At 43.2% G+C, this 19,640-nt stretch overlaps 2 protein-coding genes across 3 annotated transcripts in view; both read right to left on the bottom strand.

Moving 5' to 3' along the window:
- Positions 1-3,644, bottom strand: part of doc2b (double C2-like domains, beta) — an 87,508-nt gene extending 83,864 nt beyond the window's left edge. The window contains exon 1 of the mRNA XM_053441220.1: positions 2,965-3,644. Within this exon, the coding sequence (XP_053297195.1) occupies positions 2,965-3,298 (334 nt within the window). The 5' untranslated portion in view covers positions 3,299-3,644. The remainder of the gene's footprint in view (positions 1-2,964) is intronic.
- Positions 3,645-8,066: 4,422 nt separating this feature from the next.
- On the bottom strand, positions 8,067-19,516 carry tmem248 (transmembrane protein 248). Of its 2 annotated transcripts, none has more exons than XM_053441219.1 (7): positions 19,213-19,516; positions 17,552-17,710; positions 16,474-16,762; positions 14,344-14,494; positions 13,421-13,604; positions 12,562-12,705; positions 8,067-11,600 (listed from the first exon to the last, which is right to left on the bottom strand). In XM_053441219.1, the coding sequence occupies exons 1-7, from the start codon at positions 19,213-19,215 to the stop codon at positions 11,580-11,582; spliced, it is 951 nt and encodes a 316-aa protein (XP_053297194.1). In that variant the 5' UTR covers positions 19,216-19,516; the 3' UTR covers positions 8,067-11,579. The 2 variants fall into 2 exon arrangements, with proteins under 2 accessions (XP_053297194.1, XP_053297193.1); XM_053441218.1 differs by having other exon boundaries at positions 12,524-12,705; positions 19,213-19,515.
- Positions 19,517-19,640: the final 124 nt, after the last annotated feature.

The raw sequence follows: 19,640 nt of genomic DNA, 5'->3' as shown, positions 1-19,640 counted from the left end.
CACACACACTCAACCACATTCACACTGTCCCGTGACTGTCGGGCGAGTTGGAGAGAAACAGATATCAAGAAAAACAGAAAGCAAATTAACCTCAGAAGCTTCGGTGACGGAATAAAACAACAAGCATGAGACATCCAGATGTTTTAAAGGATCTGCATCTGTCTAAGTTCTGATCCCTGTGAACTCACTGGTCTTCAATCCAGGACAAATGATGCAGCTTCCAGTTGAAGCTGAAGGTTAAAAAACGTTTGGAGTCTCACGGACCATGTCCTTGTCCAGCGCCATCTTGATACCAGATGTTACCATATTTGGAGAAGTAGGGGGTGGAGCCTTTCAAGGAAACCTACACCTGCCACCTGCATCCATTGGACAGAAAGAGCTGTCAATCACACGGTCTCCATGCCCCCAATGCAAATAGTGCTTTATGGTTATTTGACTCTTTGATTTACTAAATGAACGTCAAGTTGTTGTGAAGGAAACTTGAAACTAGAGATTCAGATCAGGAGCTCAAATGTTTACTGACATTATAAATCAAGTCTTTTTCTCAGACTTCTATAGAAACAACCAGTGGAGACACACACACACACAACACACACACACACACACACACACACACACACACACACACACAGATTATACTGATGCAGATAGAGTTCCACCTGCTCTCAGAGGATCTGACAAACGCTTCATTAGATGCAGATTGAATCCTTCACTCCTACTTGTGGCAGTGGGTAAATGGACTGCACTTAAAAAACAACAAAGCTTTTCTACCTTAATGGACAAAGTGCTTCACAATTTCATATTCACTCTCACTCTCAGTCGCTCGTGTGCATGAGAGGGGCTGGCACGTCCATCAGGAGGAACCTCGGGGCACAGGAAGCCAACACTTGAACCAGTGGAGCCGGGAGGGAACCACCAACCCATCCTCTCTGCCTCCTGATCGACAGCAGCCCCGGGGAGATCCTTCGTTTAGCTCCTCGTGCTCGGCTGCACGTTGAAGCAACAGGTAGAAAACGCTTCCAGGGGTTTGTGTGTGGAAGGTGTGAGGGGAAGCTTCACTCAACTTGTACTACACGTAAACGAAGCTGCTTTCAGACGTGCACTGAACTTCAGATGATCTCACAAGCGTTTCATTGAGGGGCCGAATGAGAGAACGTTCAAAGTCAGAGTCGGTTGCTGCAGATGTTCTCCAGGGTTTTTTCCCAGAAAGCCCCAGAATAAAACCATGGAAGATGTTACAGAGTGAGAATACAGCGGGAAAATATCCAGATAATCCCAGCGAGGGAAGCTTTAAAAACAAAAGAATACATTTATAGACCTCTAGCTGTGACGCCTGAGGCCAGTTTCAATAAACTACAAACACAAATATATGATTTCTGCAGCGGAATTTATCCATCAACATCCTGGCTCCTCCTTCTCTGCTCAGGCTCCACCCCTCGCCGGGCTCAACGATACACACACACACACACACAAGCAGATGATTGTGAATGAAAGTGCATCAAAATTCAAATCGTATATCTTGGTGTGTAATTGGGAGCGAGGTAGAATAAATGCATGGACAGAGCCGACTGATTGAAAACAGCAACCAGCCTCAGGAAGTCGAAAAAACGAGAGCTGCACAGAACCTATCTCGCCATCTCTGCTTCCCCCCCCCCCCGGGCACTGAAATCCTGGATCCCTGACGGAGGTCATTGAGCAACATCTGCCAGGTCCGACCCCCCCACCCCCCCCTCCCCCCCACACACGCACTGCTCCTGACCAGTTCTGGATTAGAGACGGCCTAAACCCTTCCTCCCCACCCCCCCCCTTCAGTACCGCTCTGCAGGGATTAACTCTTCTGCTGTCACACATTAACCTGCAATCACAAGCCTCTCGTGCAGAGGGAACGAATCTGCTCGAGGAGGTCGTCAGAGTCTGAAACCGACGCCGAGGCGTGTTCGCTGGTTTCGTTCAACACGTTACTCTGGGTGAGCAGACGGCCAAGACTCCTCCACTCTCTCTGTGATTTACCCCCCGGATCCTGAGGTGTGTTAAAATGATGCAGCAGCTTTCATTATGTCACCACATTTACTCCAGTTCATCTGTCGGAGAGAAATCCAGTCCCAGCTCTGTCATTTGTTATTTCCTGCTGTTATTCATCCACACAAACCTGTAACATGACATTCAGCAATGGCTCCTCTGCGATGAAATCAGACACGGACACACACTAACACACACACACACACACAGTCGCACACATGTCTTTATGCTTTGGAGACACACACAGGAGAGACAGTGAGCTCACACAGTTGGAACTTGCCGTCTCGCCACCCGTCAGTTCAGCGGGTGGATCAGCGTCAGACTCCGCTGAGCGCAAAAACTGCGACTAATGTGAAGCTTCCCCGAGAAGCCATGAATCATTCAACGTGCTTACGCTGATCGACAGTATGGACTCAGCTCCCTGTACACAGGGGGGGATATGAAGTATGCACACACACACACACACACACACAGACACACACAGACACACACAGTCAATTGCCGCAGACACATGCGTTTGCTGAAGATACAATCAAACATATCATCCTTTCAGCCGGAGGAGAGCAGAGCGAGCGGCGGGAGGAGGGGAGGTGGATTCTGTGCAGCAGCAGCAACAGTTGGCTGTCTGAGAAGAGTTAGCTGCAGCAGAGAGACGCACAACATGCACACACACACACACACACACACACACACACCAGGCAAATTGGAGATAGAGAGAGATGGAAGGTGGAGGCGAGCGAAGACAAGGTGACAGATAAAGACACAAAGACGCACGGCTGGAGGGATGCCTGGCAACCGGTGGCAAAAAAAAAAATGGAAATGCAGTAAGAAGAGAGTCGGGGGAGAGGGAGAACTAAAAGGGACAGACGCACACACACGAAGACATGTTGGAAAAACATCATGGCAACCACAGGGATGAGGATGAGAGCGCAGACCATCACTCACTCGAGTCGTCTGAGTCGTATGCCTCCACGTCCGGCTCCTCGTCCCTCTTGGCGGCCTGAGAGGAGGCGGCGGCTCCGGCACAAGCCCGGTCCGGGGTGTCCTCATTGGGTCGGTCACTTTCTCCAGTGGCGGCGGCGGCCGAGGAGGTGGAGAGGGCAGAGCGCAGGGGCCCGGCGTGGCCCGCTGGCTGGGGCGCAGCGGGGGGGAGGCCCCGAGGGTAGCGGGGGAAGTAGTCTGAGATCTGCTTGATGGGCTGGATGGGGCCAGGGCACACGTCAATGGCCATGTGCTCCTGGATGCTGATGGTGGGTTTCTCCCCTTTGCGTTGTGTCATGCATGCGGTCCAGCCCGGAGCCTACTCCCCAAATCACAAAAACTGAGAAAAATAAAAAAAAACAAGCAGACCCAACCTCCCCTTCCTCCTCGTCCTCCTCTTCCTCTCGCTTCTCCGGGTGTCGTCCTGGGCGGCTGCTGGTCCAGGTGGTCTGTGGATGTCCCCACACTGGTCTACATGGAGATCTGGAGGCTGCTGATGCTGCTGCTGCTGCTGCGTCTCCCAGTTGTTTGTCCTCAGACCCAGACCATGCTGTCTGACAGCCTCACACACACACGCACACACACACTCACACACTACTACCTACCCTCTCTCCTCTGCCTGTACACCCCTACACTGCCCACGTCTGCGCTGCCTATCTGAGAGAGAGAGCAGAGCGAGTGGAGTGAGTGTGTGTCTGTGTGTGTGTGTGAGGGAGGGAGGGAGGGAGGGAGGAAGGGAGAGGGATTAGAGAGGAAGGAGGGGAAGGATCAGCTGATGTCACTGCCTAGCAACCGAGTGGTAAACAGGAACCGTTCGGCTGGGCTGATTAATTATGATATTAACTCCATCCATCTGTCAGTGTGGGGGGGGGGAGGGAGGACGAAATGCCGGCACCAGAATCGAGCAAACGCGTGTCCATTAGAGAGAGAGTATGTGTGTGTGTCTGTGTGTGTGCGTCTGTGTGTGTATGTGTGCACCCCCGCTGCTTTGATCACCTGGACAACGAGCCACGAACCGATGCTCTGTGATTTTTTTATTGTTTGTTTTGGAAAATAAATCTTTGAGGCAACATGCAGACGCTTCAACTCAAAACACTGGAGAAAACCCACTTGTTTTGAGATTGTTTTATTTTGAAAACACTGTTGGAATCTATCTCAGAAGTTTTCAATGAGCACAAAGTGAACTGATAGTCAAAAAGAGATAAAAGCTCAGAGGGGGCCACCGAGGGCTAAATCAACCCCCGGGCCCCAAAAAAAGCTAGTGCCGCACCTGCATTTTGCAACTTTTATCTTTAGACAAAAACACAAAAATTCTTCATTCACTCTTTCCGCTGTTCAGACTGTGTTGACATGCAGACGCCTCTTTGAACGTCTCAGTTTACAAAGCAGGTTTTCAAATGTTAAATGTTTTATTCACAGTGAAAATCTGTGACTTTTACTTGTTGTTCTAAAAACTATATTTTCCTCCCGTTCAGCTCTTCACCTTCTAGCTAACAGTCACTTTATTAACACAACACTACTAACTACAAACTAACTAACCAACCAGAATTATAAAAGCACAATTAACCAACAAGACTTCCAATTAAACAACCAATTAGGAACCAGCAGTTCTCTCCTGCAGCTTTAAATCCAGAACTATAATTGTCCTTTATTCACATTTACAATATGTCAAAGTAGACGATCAGATCCTCAAAGCTTCTCCTGTTACAGACATTTCACAACAGAGCGACTCTCGGTGTCCCTGCAGATTTACAGAGAGCTCCTCTGTCATCACACTCACTCACTCATTCACAAACAGTCAACAGATGGTGCAGCGCCCTCTAGTGTTGGCCAGGAGCAGGTTACAGCTCAGGGGGGGAGATTGAAATTCAGGGGCTGTGCACATTGCGGGTGGTTTTATTAGTTCCATAACATAATTCAATTCAAGATGAAGCCCTGTGCTGACCTCCTGGCTTCCTGCCGGTCTTCCCTCGATCTACTCCGTGCACATCAGGAACACACTCATCATCTGGGTGATGTGAAGCAGCAGGAAGATGCAGGAAACCCCTCTCTGAACAGGTGGCCTCAATTTCCTCTTCCAGGCATTGCCGTGGTCTCCTGCCTCCTTCCTGTTCCTGATCAGCCCAGAAATCCCAATCAAATCCAAAGATTTCATTCAAAAAAGTGTTTGCTTGTGACATAATTTGAGGAAATCAAATATTTTTACATCCCTTTCTGTTCTCAACAAGACTGGGAACTCTTATTTTGGTGTTTTATTGTGATCATCAAACAAGAGACGGAGCCTTTGTCCATTTTATTACAATTTCATCATGTTTATGAGTCTGAGGATCAAGAGCTTGTCTATGTTCACTCATACAGAGCAGGGTCTTCAGTGAGACGTGGTGAAACCTGGACAGCTTGGTAATAATGCACCGGGAGGTGTGTGCAGCGAGGGACTCTGGGATATTTAAAGTAGCCGTCCCTTAATCCCCGGACACGCCGAGGCAATTATCTGAAATAATCAGCGAGAGGAGACAACAGTAAACACCAGGTCGACCTTTCTATGAAAACACAGAACTAATAAATCCCCCGAGCTCCAGCGGCGTCGGCTCCGAGACAACGAACACGACTAATCACACCGAGGTCACGGTGAACACCGGTGAACACGGAGGAGGAATTAGCAGCTGATTGGCTCCTGGAGGTGGTGGAGACTAAAACCAGAGCAAAAACAAAGTGATTAGATCCATTATGTGAAAACTTTTGTTCCTCTAAAACTAGATTTGATTCAGATATCAACATGATGATATATCAAAGTGCTAGAAAAGTGTTTTATATAAAATATAGCTAATTTTCATCATTATGAAACCTGTGATAACTCATTTTCAGAGTACCTCTACAACAAATATAACTATTTTTATGACACATACATTTTTATATATATATATAGACTAGCAACTACTTTTACTTAAGTCTGTAAGTTCTGGTTTTACTTTGCATCTGTATTAAACTATTCTCTGAATCTTTGTATATAAATTCTTAAACTTATATAATAATAATAATAACTAAGATCTGTGGATCACCAGCAGTTAATTTCACATATTAGATATAAAAGTATCAGTGTTTTACATAATAAAACAGAAGGGAATTTTTCATATTTATAAATTTTCTCAATATATTTGGTTTCATTTGTATTTTCTCTTTATTTACTGTTATTTATGATAAAGGTTCAAATGTAAAATATCAAACTTCAATTACATTTCTTGGTCATAAGGGTTTAATAATAACATCTTAGGGATCTTAGAGATTTTTTAAACATATATCTAATAATAACAATATAGCATTATCTGAATTTGTTTACTCTCTATTATTGGTATCAGCCTCTCAAACTCCATATCAGTCGTTCTGTGAAGCCCCTTAGTTAGAAAGTTTAAACCAAACTTATTAGATCAAATGATTGTTGTCAAAGTTTCTCTGTGTGATGATTATGCTCAAATTAAATCAATAATCCCCCCCCGGTCCGACCTCCAGCTCCCGGCAGCCCATTAGTTTTTGTTGTGTCCGTCTCTGACAGTCTGCGTCTGTTGACCGGTCGACTCCTTCATCGTTAAACTTTAAGTATCTGCACAGAGATAAAAGTCTCCACTGGCCCGACTCCAGCTCACTGGTTCCCGGTTCACAGTTTCTTATCACCACCGACCGGCAGACAGGTCCCGACTGTGTTGACCCTGCTGCTGCAGTGAAGAGAAGAAGGAGGATAAACTACCTCCTCTCAAATTGGACATCTTATTAATGGTGTCTTAACGAGCGGCTCCTCCTCCACTGTAAAGAGGAAGTCAAGGGTACAAGCGACCTTTTCCAATGTGCTTCTTCATAATGGGCCAAACCGAGGCCTGAGGTTCTGACCCTGAAATCAGCAAAATGGACAGACTTCTCTCGCATGTTAAAGTTGAGCTGTTACTCAGAGGGTGAGGACTCCTCCAAGGACACAAAGTTCAGTCGGGTTATTAGTTTTTAAAACGTCTAGACATGAGCCAAACGTCTGTTTAATCAAGGAAACTAAAATATTCATCATAACATCAACATGGATTTTATCAGTCTAATTTAGGTGGAAGGGAGTTTTATATACAAATCAATCAAGGAACTCAAACTAAGTGTTTTCGACATCCAAAGCTTTCAAAGCTCGTCGTCTTTTCAAGTTGACGTCTTCGTCTTTTCCTCCTGAAATGTCCCCCCCCCCCCCACACACACACACGCTTATCAGGGGGTCTGAAGGAAAAGTTCTGGAAAATGTTTGTTCTCACAAACCGGCCACTCCAGAAAATATCCGGAAAATATCTGGGCTGCAGTGAAATGTCTGAAAGCAGATTTACGGTCAAACTGAAACATCTGAAGGAATTTAACTGTGAAGTGAAGAAACTACATTTATTTTCAGGTTTTGCACTTTTAAATAAAAGTTAACGTTAATGTCAAACTCGTGTTATTCTTACTCACGACTATTAAAGAGAAACTCATTGAAGAAATGAAAGTGGAGAAACTCAACCCGGAGTCAAGCTGCCTATCATGTATAAGTCTGGTATAAGTCTGCTAATATCGCCCTCTGGTGGGGATGGGAGGATTATTTCCTCCAACACAACTGGGTCGAACGAATACATCAAACATTACAAATTAAACTGCACAAATTTCGAGTCAGAATCGAACTTTACAGCAGAAGTCTGGTGAAATTCTGTATTTTTATTGGCATGAAAAGATCAAAACTTCTAATGATTTATACAAACTAGTTCTGTCTGTATATACATCACCTGACTCTGAGCCCACATGTCATATGTGTTGTTCTGAAACTGTTAGAAATATATTAATGAACCACTGAGTTTCAAAACCACAGCTGAGAACCACATGCAATAAATACACAATTTAGAAACAGCTGTTTCAGGACATCATTTTTATAATCCTAATTTGTTATTTGTGAGCAGTTTTTATCGGTTTCTGAGTACATTCACTACCAGCCAATAAATCCAAGTTACTTCCACTGGCACATCATCAATCTTCCTCTAGAGGAGCAGATGAGACAAACATGAGTGAGAGACAAGTGCAGGTTTATCATTGAGACAGTTTATTTAAACTTGAATTCATTTACAGCAGTTCCACTGGAGAAGAGAAGGGTTCAGCTGATGACCTACAGCCACATGAAACCTATGGTCCTATCTACCGGATGAACGAGGGGGGGGGGGGGGGGGGGGGGGGGTGCAGCTCCGTAGTGCAGAAGGCACAGAGTCGGCTTGATACTCGGGCGAAGCGCTGTTGAACTGACGGAGGACGATGATGAGACGGCCGCCTCGTGCTCCAGCTTCCTGTTTGTTCGGACCGATTTCTGAACGTGGAAGAAGAAACGCCTCCAGTCGATATATAAGTGGAGAAGATTCAAAACACTGAGTCTCTTCAGCTCAGAGGTGGTAACATGAGAAGTCTGTTTTAGATTCCAGTTTCAAAAGCCGGCGCGTTTTTACTACATTAAAAAAGGAAAAATCTAAAGTATGTGAACAATGTTAAGGCATTTTGCAAGAAGAGACGAAGACAGAAAATCACATGGAAACAGATCTTCGACATCGTTAGAGCAACACTGGGAAACTGGTTCACCTTAAAACTGAAGATTCTAAAGGAGTTGATGATTCAGTGACTAGAGAGAAAGTTTCCTCTTGTTCTCACTCCGAGTCCTCATCTTCTGTCCAGTAACTGGACTTTGAGAATCGGACGATATTGAGAATCGATCGAATCATTAAACGGGAGGTGAACTTGACGCCAACTTGTCTGATCCGAGCTAAAGAGATTGTTGTTTATGTTTTAACGGCCACAGAGAAAGTTGTTCTTGTCCTAGAGACTCAACGCTCAGAGCCATACAGACGTAATCCCCATGTGAGGCTGCAGAGGGCGCTGTTGCTTAATTACAAAGTTACACAGTGTTGCTTTAAATTATGACGGCAATACAAACGGCAAGCATCTTTCACACCATCGAGTTCCCTTCGCTCACACACACACACACACACACACACACACACACCGTGCTAATGACCATCCCGTCCGATAAGAGCAGCCGCAGTCTGAACGCTCGGATATGAAAACATCAAAATCAGACTCAGGAAGACTTGTCCCAGCATCGTTCAGTCAGGAGGAAAAGAAAAGAAAACATCACACCCCAAAAGTCGAAACCTCTCACTCATCCACTGACGCACAACAGACACACACACACACACACGCGGAAATCCAACAATAAATGTTCAAAGTGTTTGATACAATGCAATAAACGTTTCATTTTCTTTGCCACAAACGGATAAAAACCTTTTCACGAAACCACTTTTCAATTCAAGTAAAACCTTTCAAACAGAAACAAAATGAAAACAACTAGAAACTACGACACGTTTCAAAATCACTCGGAATTCTCGCATCTCAGATTCAAATTATGCTTCTTTGAAAAAGTACATTCAACAGGTATTTCAAATATGGAACAGAATTATAACGAGGTAAGTAAAACCTAAAAAGAAAGAAATAAAGTCGTACATAAACAAACTAAAGGCGGATTTACACTGTTCTATTATTCTCTGGTTTTACTTTAAGTATCAGTTTGTTATTAATAAAAATAATAATAATCTAATGTGATTCGAGTACAGTTTTATTTTCTGCAAATTTCAAATTAAACGTGATTTAATACATGATTGTCAAAGTTAAAATATGGATTAAATAACCACTGGAAGAGCATGAGCTGGATCCTTAAAGCTGCAGTTCAAAGTTTGACCACTAGGGTGAAGATGTTTTTGTTTCTGTGCCGTCAATTGCGATACAGACTCATAACTTTCTGACTTTCACATTTACAAGCATCCAGATACTGGATCAGACTTTGAGAGAATCAAAGCTGAAGCCGCCTTCATTCACCGAAAACTCACTCAACTCTCACTTTCACACACCGAGTGAGTTTTTGCACATTTTTGTTATCTGTGTCGATTTGTGTCTACAAAAATAATTTAAGTTATTTAAACATGATTCATGTTTACAGTGGAAAGAAAAAAAACAATCCATAAACTTCCTCTCTGAATGCAAAGTCACTGGAATCCACTTCACTTGGTTCCGTTCTAGTTATTATTTACTTTTCGTTGGAGTCCAACTTCGTAGTCTCACACTAGTTCACATTTGATTTTGGCCATTCGTTTAAAATAACACAAAATGTGCAAGAAATCTCAAAGGTGCAGAAATTATGCAAACACGTGCAACTGATATTGCTTCATTTAAAATCAAAGCACAAGAAATTATTTTAAAAAAAAACTTCCCATCATAAAACAACTCAACTTGACATTTACATTAAGACTTTTGCTTTCTGACCACCGGCTCATCAAAGTGGAAAAGAGCAGGAGGAGGAGGAGGAGACTGTAGTGTTCACACTGGAAAGAGAGAACCATCCCCTGGCCTGTTATTAGATCTGTGTCAAGCAAGCAAGTCGATCGTATCGTAGTGTAGGTATAAGGCAAGATTCATATGTTTACTCCATCCAGGTGCAACAGAGGCTATAGAGACTGTACATGTGCTGCAGAGCACGAGAGGCAGGTGAGTCACGAAGCCACAGACGGAACATAATCAAAAAGGCAGAAAAATAATATTTTTTAAGCGTGACGACGTTCTGCAGCTTCTTGGAAGTGACATCAGAAATAATCTGAACTCTTGCAACACAAAGAGTTCCTCTGAATTAACGAGTAGTGACGAGCTGCTGTGGAGTTTGGTGCAGAGCAACATGCTTCATTCATTCTCCTCCGTGTTGAAGCTGAGATAAAACGTTCGACACAAGCATCTCGTCATCCTCAACCCAGCTTTTCATTTAAACGTTTTGTTTTTCAAGCGACCAGACATCTTGCTCCTCATCGTGGGTCGTCTCCAAAACATCTGGTAAATAAAGATGGAGAACGTGTCTGATACACCAACGTGTGTCGAGTGCCCCTCTCCTCCATGTTAGCAGATGGGACGTGGACCAATCACACTGATGTTTCATAAGTTTGGTTTAATTAATTATTAGCTTCATTTCTTTATTCGTCCATCTTAATTCACAGTCTATGAAAAACCCCAAAAACATTTAGAGAAAAAAACTCATCTGGCATTTGTGACAGACGCCGTGTAGCCCCCCCCCCCCCTTCCTCTTCTTGATCTTCCTTATAATAAAAAATTAAAAAGTGGCGATGAAGTTCTTGAAAGTGGCCGTTGGCTGTGTGTCTGTACTGCGTGTCTGTACTGCGTGTCTGTACTGCGTGTGCGGACATGGCACGAGGGGAACCCAGGCAAAGAATCAGAATCATAGTGAGAAAAAAGAACAACAGGGTCTTGCACAGATTATCAAGAGTTCCTACAAATATTTACACCACAGATACAGGCACTTGTATATCTTTGGTTGGAGAAACCCAACATTGCGAGGAGTAATGCATTCACAGAGCTTTTCCAGTCCCTTATTTGTATTTCCAGGGTTCACTAGGCAACTGGTATGTTTATTTTTATTTTTCGTCCGAGTCTTTTTTATGAGTTTGTCCGTTTTTATCAGTTAAGTTCTGACAAAGCTCTCTCACATCATTTTAACAGTCTGACAGCGCCACCTGCAACAGAGAGACATGACACGGGGTTACTGCAGGCAACACAAAACTGAAAAGTTAATGATAAGAAGAGCAGCGGGGAAATTAGATGAATAAAAAGAGGACAGAAAAAGATTCTTAAATATATCTCATAAACTCTTTGGAATTAAACTGGAGCAAACCATCTCTGAAATGTCCCTTTTTAAAGGGGGGGGGTGGATTTTTGTGGGCCAATGCCAATACTGTTATAAGGGAGTAAAACATTTCAGATACAGATTTATTTAATTCAAAATAAATCCTAAGATTGCTGTTGTTAATTGTTTTCAAACTGGAATTTTTAATACAAATAATTAATAATAAGTTAAAATAAACATGATTTTTATGTAAAATGTAAAGAATGCAGAAAAGATGTTTACATTTTATGTTTCATTATGTTTTGCTAATTTTCTTAATATAAGTTCTATATATTTGTAGTTATTTACAATAAAGATATGGTTAAATGTAAAAGACTATATATACGATATTGTATTTTTATATATTATTCTTGACTCCCTGATATTGGTATCATCCCCCTATAATGAGTCAGATCTATTAAAAAAAAATCAAAATACTAGCTGGTAGCAAAATTCAATGCACACATTTTTATGTCTAAACAGAAGAACCACTGAACTCCAGCTCAGCTCCACCTGCTGCTGTGTGTTGTGCCACAACAGTGAATTAGACCTGAGTGGAGGATCTTTATTTGAATATTTAATAATTATATGAAATATGACCATTTGCTCTTCTTAAGTCAATAAGGTGTAAAAGTGTCACATTTTTACAAGACATGGAAAAAACAAACATTTGCAGTGATTTATATACTTTGATGATTAACACAGAATCACTGTTGTGATCGGAATCACGTCTTATAACCAATCAGTGGTCAACCGACGCTCGGCTGGAACTACCTGTGCACGTCATTTAGCTCGGCTGGTGTCTGTTGTACCTTCTCGGGGCAGAAGTCATGGCTGGTCTGTCGTACTTTGCCCGGCCGCCCCTTGATGACTGCATAGCAGAACATGGTGATGACCATGACAAACAGGAAGTAGCTAGTGTGCATCAGGTGCAGGTTGATGAGAGAGCGGTCATCCTGTGAGAAACGAGAGGGTTTCATGAGAATCACATGAGCATTTCTACATATAGAGTTTAAAACTGCATCAGGGGAAGGATAAACATGTCACTTCCTGCGGCCACGCCCCCACTCATGACGCATTACAACGCCTTTTGAAGTGTTCTGCTATACAAAGCCTGGGTGGAGTTAAAATAGTAATTGATAAACAAGTGTTTTTTCTTTAACTTCACAGTCTGAAAAGTAAAGAAAAGAAGAATCAATACATATTTAAAGCTATTTAGGCTCAGTTTTTTCAAAATAAAAGGAAAAAAGGAGAAAAACAGAAGCTCCATCAGTCGATAGGTCTCTGTTGTTTTGTTGAAGGGCTCAGGTGACGGTGCAGGCACCAGCACATGTTCCCTCAATTGTATGCGGCAGCATTCAGTGCCCAGTTGAGGACGGTGAATGGGATCAATGGGATCCAGGACCAGTCTACTGCCAACAGTGTAGATAGAGCTGAGACTAAACGGCTTTGCTACGAGTGAGTGACTCTGAACTGCAAAGACTCAGTCGTCCTCTGTTGTGCTGCAATGACTTTAAAGAAAACAACATTCTAGCAAGAAATATACGTGAATTTAGATGTAAAACACTTTATTAACAATTAAAAAGCGGTTTGAAAATACTTTAATTTATGTGTGAAAAAGAATAGAAATAAAAACGTGACTCTGGGGAATAAACAGGGGTTTTGACTCACATCTGGAACGATGACGGTGAGCTTTGGGTTGAGAGCGTGGTACACCTTGCCGATGGCTCCTTTATAACACCAGAAGGGGTTGTAGTCCTGACTGTACTTGGTGTCTGAGTCACGGACTGTGGTGAACACCTTGTACCAGGAGGTGGCGTTGGTGTACGTCTCCGGCACGCAGTGGGGCGGCTGCCTGCAAACCAAAACACAGACTCAAGGGTCAGTACAGTGGTTATGAGAGAAGAAGAGTCTAAGATACTGTTTCTCTGATTATTTATTTCGTAGTGTCTCGTTTTTAATGTTGGAGCTTTTAAAGAAAATAGAGCATGGATATTTTATATGAGGACCAGAGATAAAAACCCATCAAATAAAAACCATAAATACCACACTGCAGTTAAATGCCTCTGCAGATTCAGTCTACACACATTTGTTTTCCAGACTCGTACGAAGTCACTGGGACAGAAAATCTAAACCGTGAAATCGAATCATTTAATCTTCTGGTCAAAGATATAAACCTGATTTATTTCATTCCTTAAAGGCAGACTTGAGATATCATATTATTTTGTGAGGCCGCGCTGTGGTTTGACCTTTGACCTTTCAAACAGAATCAGATAAATTGTGAGTCCAAACCAACATTTGTGTCAAATTGAAAAAGAAAATACTTTGCAGCGTTGTTGAAATAAAACATTTATGAGGCATAAAGGGTTTTGTGAGGTCACTGTGACCTTGACTTTGACCTTAGACGACCAAAATCGAGTCATTTGAATATAAATCCTTCATTGTGCCTAAAGATAAGTCAAATTGAACACTGGGAAATGACATGAAGATATAAAACACACTGGGACCCTGTGTTTTTGACTTCATCTGAGTCAGCAGCTCTGGGCAGAGACACAAAGCTCTGTCCCGTGAGTCGGGGAGACGTTCCAACTCACACTGTGACTGGGAAGATGTTGCTGGCCGCTGTGATGGTCATACACGTGCTGAACACCACCTGCTCGCAGTGTCCGTGCAGCACACAGTCGTCCGAGTTCCAGGACACAGGCAGGGTGAAGGTGATGTTTATTTCTTCATGGGCATCCCGGCCTAAACACACAAACACAAACATGTGATTTTTTAAAACGAATAACACATCATCAGGAGATTTACATGATTCTACGAGGATTTCAAACTCCTCTGGCTTTCTGTTTTTTTTCGTTTTAACTTTTTAAACCCCTGACGAGTTGTAATTGTCAGACAGAAAACACGCACAGTTCATAAACGTCCAACTCAATAATCCACATTGTTGTAATTGTTGATATGGGAACAATAATGATGGGACTGAAACATGGTACAGGCCTCCAGAGAGGAGCCTCCAGCCTCCGAGGCAATCATTAGATCCTCAAACTGTCTGAACAGCTTGTACACGGTTATTCCCACTGGTATGAAACCAGTCACAGTCACAACAGCAGTATTACCTGTCATGTCAAGCTTCTCCCCTGATAACAACCAACAGACTGTGGAGATTGTAGGATTATGATTCAAACTCGGTGGACTCCTGAGTATGGATTTGTCATTTTATCTACAAATTCCCTCGGTGGAAAATTAAGGTTGTCTAGATGGAGAAGTACACGTGAGAACAATAACTCAAGAAGATAAGTATAAAGAAATCTGCTCACACCTCCTCCACATTTCACACACTCATAGATATTAGTCGTCTAAATGTGCCTGAGTGAATATGTAAAAAAAATACACCTATCTAATCTCACAACTTTAAAAGAAGCGTCCTCCACTGGCTCTGGTCAATTGAAGTTTCCCAGTAAGACTTGACCATGTGACAGTGCACAGTACCAGGACCCTGAGAGTGAGCCTTCCCCTTCTGGGACCAGTTAACATGTCTGCTGGGAAAAATACTATACACTGGGCTACTTGACAAATGATATGCCTTCATATCCACATGCTTTCTGAGACCTAAAAGTCAGAAACCTTTTCATAACTTTATAAATGACACACAGTCAGATGTGAATATAGACAGGTACTGGCAGCTCAGAGGAATCTACTTCCTCTTCCTGCACAGTGTTTCAAACAGGACTACTCACTCTGTGCATTACAACATTTACAAAAATCCTTACTGACTTTTCTCATCCATACTTTTTCAACAAGTTACGAGCTTCAGGCAAAATGTCCGAGACCTTTAGCAGCGAACAGTAAGCACAGGAAAACCTCCAGCACGTAAAGGGTTGTCAATTCTGTACCAGCGCCAACTTGACCATTTGCCTTAGGGGGGGGGGGGGAGTTTCTGAGAATAACAGAGTTCATCAAACCGAAAAGGCTGAAAGCTGAAACCACAGACTGAACGTGATTGGATGAAAATCAGTGGTTAGGTCTGTAAAGAGTGAAATGATCTGAGCCTCAACGAAGACTTCAAACTCCTCTGAATCCAGATACACTTCACTCAATCACCAGGTAACAGATGGAATAGATTGTAATAGATGGAAGATGACTCCTGATTTGAGTGGGACATTTACTTTTAGAGGCTTAAAGTTATAATAGAACTTCACCATTTTCCCTCCAGCCTGAAACACAAGTCATTTCTTCCATCCTCCTAAATTCTGTCTCTATTGAGCTGTTCAGACAACGTACATGAGAGATGAGTGTGGGCTGCCACAGGGACAAAAGTTAAAGTTCAAACAAACACTGTACATACACATTCAAAGCTCATGGTAATTACTCTTCAGTTTGTCTCTGCCTTCTGAAACCTAAAAGTCTGATACCTTTAAGTATGAGACCTTTACATCTGAAACCTATCGCAGGCCTGAATGGGGACAGCTTCTAGTAACACAAGGAGGCTACTGTTTGTTCACTATGGCTCTGTGCACACCTGGCATTAACATGCATCATGGCTCAGGTGAAAATGCAGTGCACCCAAGACTTTGAGATCTGATCCCTCAGACGACTTTCAGACGTTCCTTTAGCCGTGTGTATGTGAAGCTTTGACCCTGATGTCTGACAATACTATTAAAATAATATCTTACGAGCATGTAAAACATCTTAAGCAATTTAGTTTTAGTGCAAAACCAACCTACCTGAGAGGCCGACCTGCTGCCCCAGCACGGTGGCATACAGGTGGGTGATATTGCGCGAGTAGCCTCCGAACGGCCGCTGCGGGTCCAGCGTGAGCGTGATGGGGACGGAGATGTTGATGGCACCCGAGTCGTCCAGCAGGAGGGGGGTCTGGGTGCTGGAGCGAGCCTGGCCGCTGGTCACCACCAGGCTGTCCGGTGTGGTGGACTCGTTCAGGCCATGCTTTATCGTCTCATTCTCCGACACGCACACGTCCAGCTCGTTGTAGCGCAGCAGGAAGGTGTTCCAGTCCTGGTGAGGAGAAAGAGGGATTTGATTGGTGGAGACGTATGATGTGGAATACACAGAGCCTCCCTTGTAATATTCAAGTTGTATTTGGCTGACAACATTTCAAACAACTTGTTATATGCAGTTGTTTAGTTGGAGCACTTGTCTTGCCCTGCCCCCTCCAATGAAATGTCCACGTGAGCCTATGTGGAAAATTCACAGCGAGCGAGTGGGTGTGTGGATGACAGGCTTAACACTGGAATAATACAATTATCCCAGGATGAAAAAAGAGGAGTCAGGTACCTGGAAGATGACGACAATATCAACTTGGATGGAACATTTGATTCAAGAGCTTTTAAACAAAAACATGTGATTCTCACGGTGGAATATAAACGTCACGTTCTGACGTGTGGATGTTATCAGAAAATGTCTGCACCCAATTATCTGGACGTTTTCATGTGTTTGTGTCTGAAAGCAGCTTAGGATTTGCATGTGCTTCCGGATCAATGACCCATGCAAAGCTTTATTTACATACATGCATCATCTGTATGGGGAATAGATGCAGACTACGTCCACACTGGGATCAAATGAGATATGAGGCTTGCACGGTTTATCTAGAAATCCTGAGTAGATGAGACTAGAAAATGCTAAATAGGTCAGACACTAAACGCAGCATGTTTTAAACCTTTGGGCGAATGCATCCTGGTGGCACAAAAGGTCATGACACAACATTTACCATCGTCTGTGACCTCACTTCACTGGAGATACTTAGAGGAGCACACTGTGTCCTTCCATCTCATTGCAGTGACTCACCTCTGTCAGCTCCGGAGACTTAATCTCTTTAATCTTGAAGAAGTAACCGATGGTCAGGAAGGCGATGGCCACCGCACTGACACTGATCATAAAAATGACCAGTGGGGGACGGTTGTTGATGTGGCTCCTTAGGTTCTCTATAGAATTCAATAGATACACCTGCAGATGCACAGACACACAATGGGGACAACATTAGCACAACAATCTTGTGCATCACGTGGGTTTCTAACAACAGGGCTGAGTAACTAACCATAAGATTAATGTTTTCATTATGTGCATCTGTGAATTTAATATAGATAATAAAGTCACAGATACACAAAAACTTTCCAGAACAACGGATAAATGCTCTTTAATAAATGGGCCGGATAATGTTGTTGAAAGTATCAGGACTGAACACTGTGCACTTCTGTTCAGTTAAGGGGTTAAATATGCAAACTTTAAAGAATGCAAAAAATGAAGTCAGTTCGGTTTCACTGGAACTGACTCAGAGTCTGTTGAGTAACAAGCCAACAAGAGTCAAACTGTGTGTTGATCTGATCAAGGTTGTGTAAGCACAAATTAGAGTCTGGTCTGTGCTCCAAGGATATAATGTGTGTGTTTATCCTTGGATAACAACACAAAGTTCATTTTTAATGAACTTTAAATATTTATTCATAATAAAAACACATGCCCAAAATGAGCAGAGTTTAACTCAATCTCAGCTGTTTGAGAATAAAACGGGTTCTTTTCAAACCAAATTAATTCTGGGTGAGTAGGTATTGAATATTCCGGCAGTGTCTCTGGTGATTGACATTTAAATCATTAAGATCTGGAGCAGAAACATCTGATTATGAACTTTGCCATAAACCAACTTGTCTTCACCACTGTTATTCAACTAGTTTGTCAATTATAAACTTAAAAAAATAAGCATTATATGAAATACAAAACTGCTGGTTTAGACTTGACTGTATTTATCACATGTTTTGTTATTACGTAATATATTCCAGCACAGGCTGGAGGCAATTTTTGTATGTACATGCTGATTTGACTTATTTCATAATCACAACCTAAACTCTTCTTTGTAGCCACATGACATATTTACACACACGTTTTATCTATACTTCTAATACTGTATCACACTCTTTAATATGCTTAATATGACACACTTGTAATTCACTGTACGCCACAAGGAGAGAAGTTAAGAGGGAGGTTATATTTCATATAAAGGAAGTAAATAAAGAGTTTAACAACACCTCCAGTCTTTCTTCTTCATGTCAACACAATGTTATTCAGTGCAGCAAGAAAGTTCTTATCTTATTGGTAATTATTGTTGTATTATATTATATTATTATTCTTTGACCAATGGGAATTGGTTTAAAAGGTCCCAATTGGTAAATATGACATTTTCATAAAGTAGAAAAAGGTGGCGAATAAAAGGTTGATGTTTTGAAACTGCAGCTGCTCTAACGGACCCTGCAACGTGGGGACATTTGGGTTTTAAACCAACATGTCTATTGACTCCAGTGTTGTGTGGCTGCCAGCCACAGGCAGGTGACAGGAGCTGTCAGCCCTGTAGCATGCTAAGCTAGCTACCTGGCCCTCTGACAGCTCTGATGGGACAAACTGAGACGTTAACGTGTCCCGGGGACAAACAGCAGATTTAATCAGATGAAACGTCTCACCATGTTGTCCTCCTGTGCACGTGTCGGGGGCGAGCAGGGAAGATTCGTTGCGGGAGAGGCTATGATAAGAGGCAGCTAGCCTAGCTTAGCTTAGCCTCGCTAGCCTGTGCTGCTAGCTCGCTGGCGGTCCTCAAGCTAGTTCCTCCCGGATCCGCCGCCGAGGAGCAGGAGTCGGTGTCCGGCGGAGAGGTGCAGGCGTTCGGGGTTCGGACCGCCGCGTGCACCGCTGCCCATGCCTTGCTCCGGGGTTCTGTGGGTGGGGAAGCGTCTCCTGGAGCCTCGGTCACATCTGGATCCTCCCAGCTGGCTGCTGCTGCTGCTCCGCGTCCCCGAGCACTGCGCACTGGACGCGGCGCTGCGCCTCCTCCGGCTATTCGCGAACAGAGTTTACGCCCGAAGTCGGTCGGCCAAAGGTGAGAAGACACCGA

The sequence above is a fragment of the Pleuronectes platessa genome, chromosome 15 (assembly GCF_947347685.1).
Source record: "Pleuronectes platessa chromosome 15, fPlePla1.1, whole genome shotgun sequence".
In the NCBI taxonomy this organism is placed as follows: domain Eukaryota; kingdom Metazoa; phylum Chordata; class Actinopteri; order Pleuronectiformes; family Pleuronectidae; genus Pleuronectes; species Pleuronectes platessa.
This window is presented reverse-complemented; position numbering and strand designations above follow the sequence as displayed.

Excerpts from the sequence above, each read along its gene's own strand:
- tmem248 (XM_053441218.1), bottom strand. Across the intron at positions 14,495-16,473 it reads GCAGCAGGTCGGCCTCTCAG|GCCGGGATGCCCATGAAGAA; the intron begins GTAGGTTGGTTT and ends TTGTGTGTTTAG. Across the intron at positions 12,706-13,420 it reads TCACCGTCATCGTTCCAGAT|GATGACCGCTCTCTCATCAA; the intron begins GTGAGTCAAAAC and ends CGTTTCTCACAG.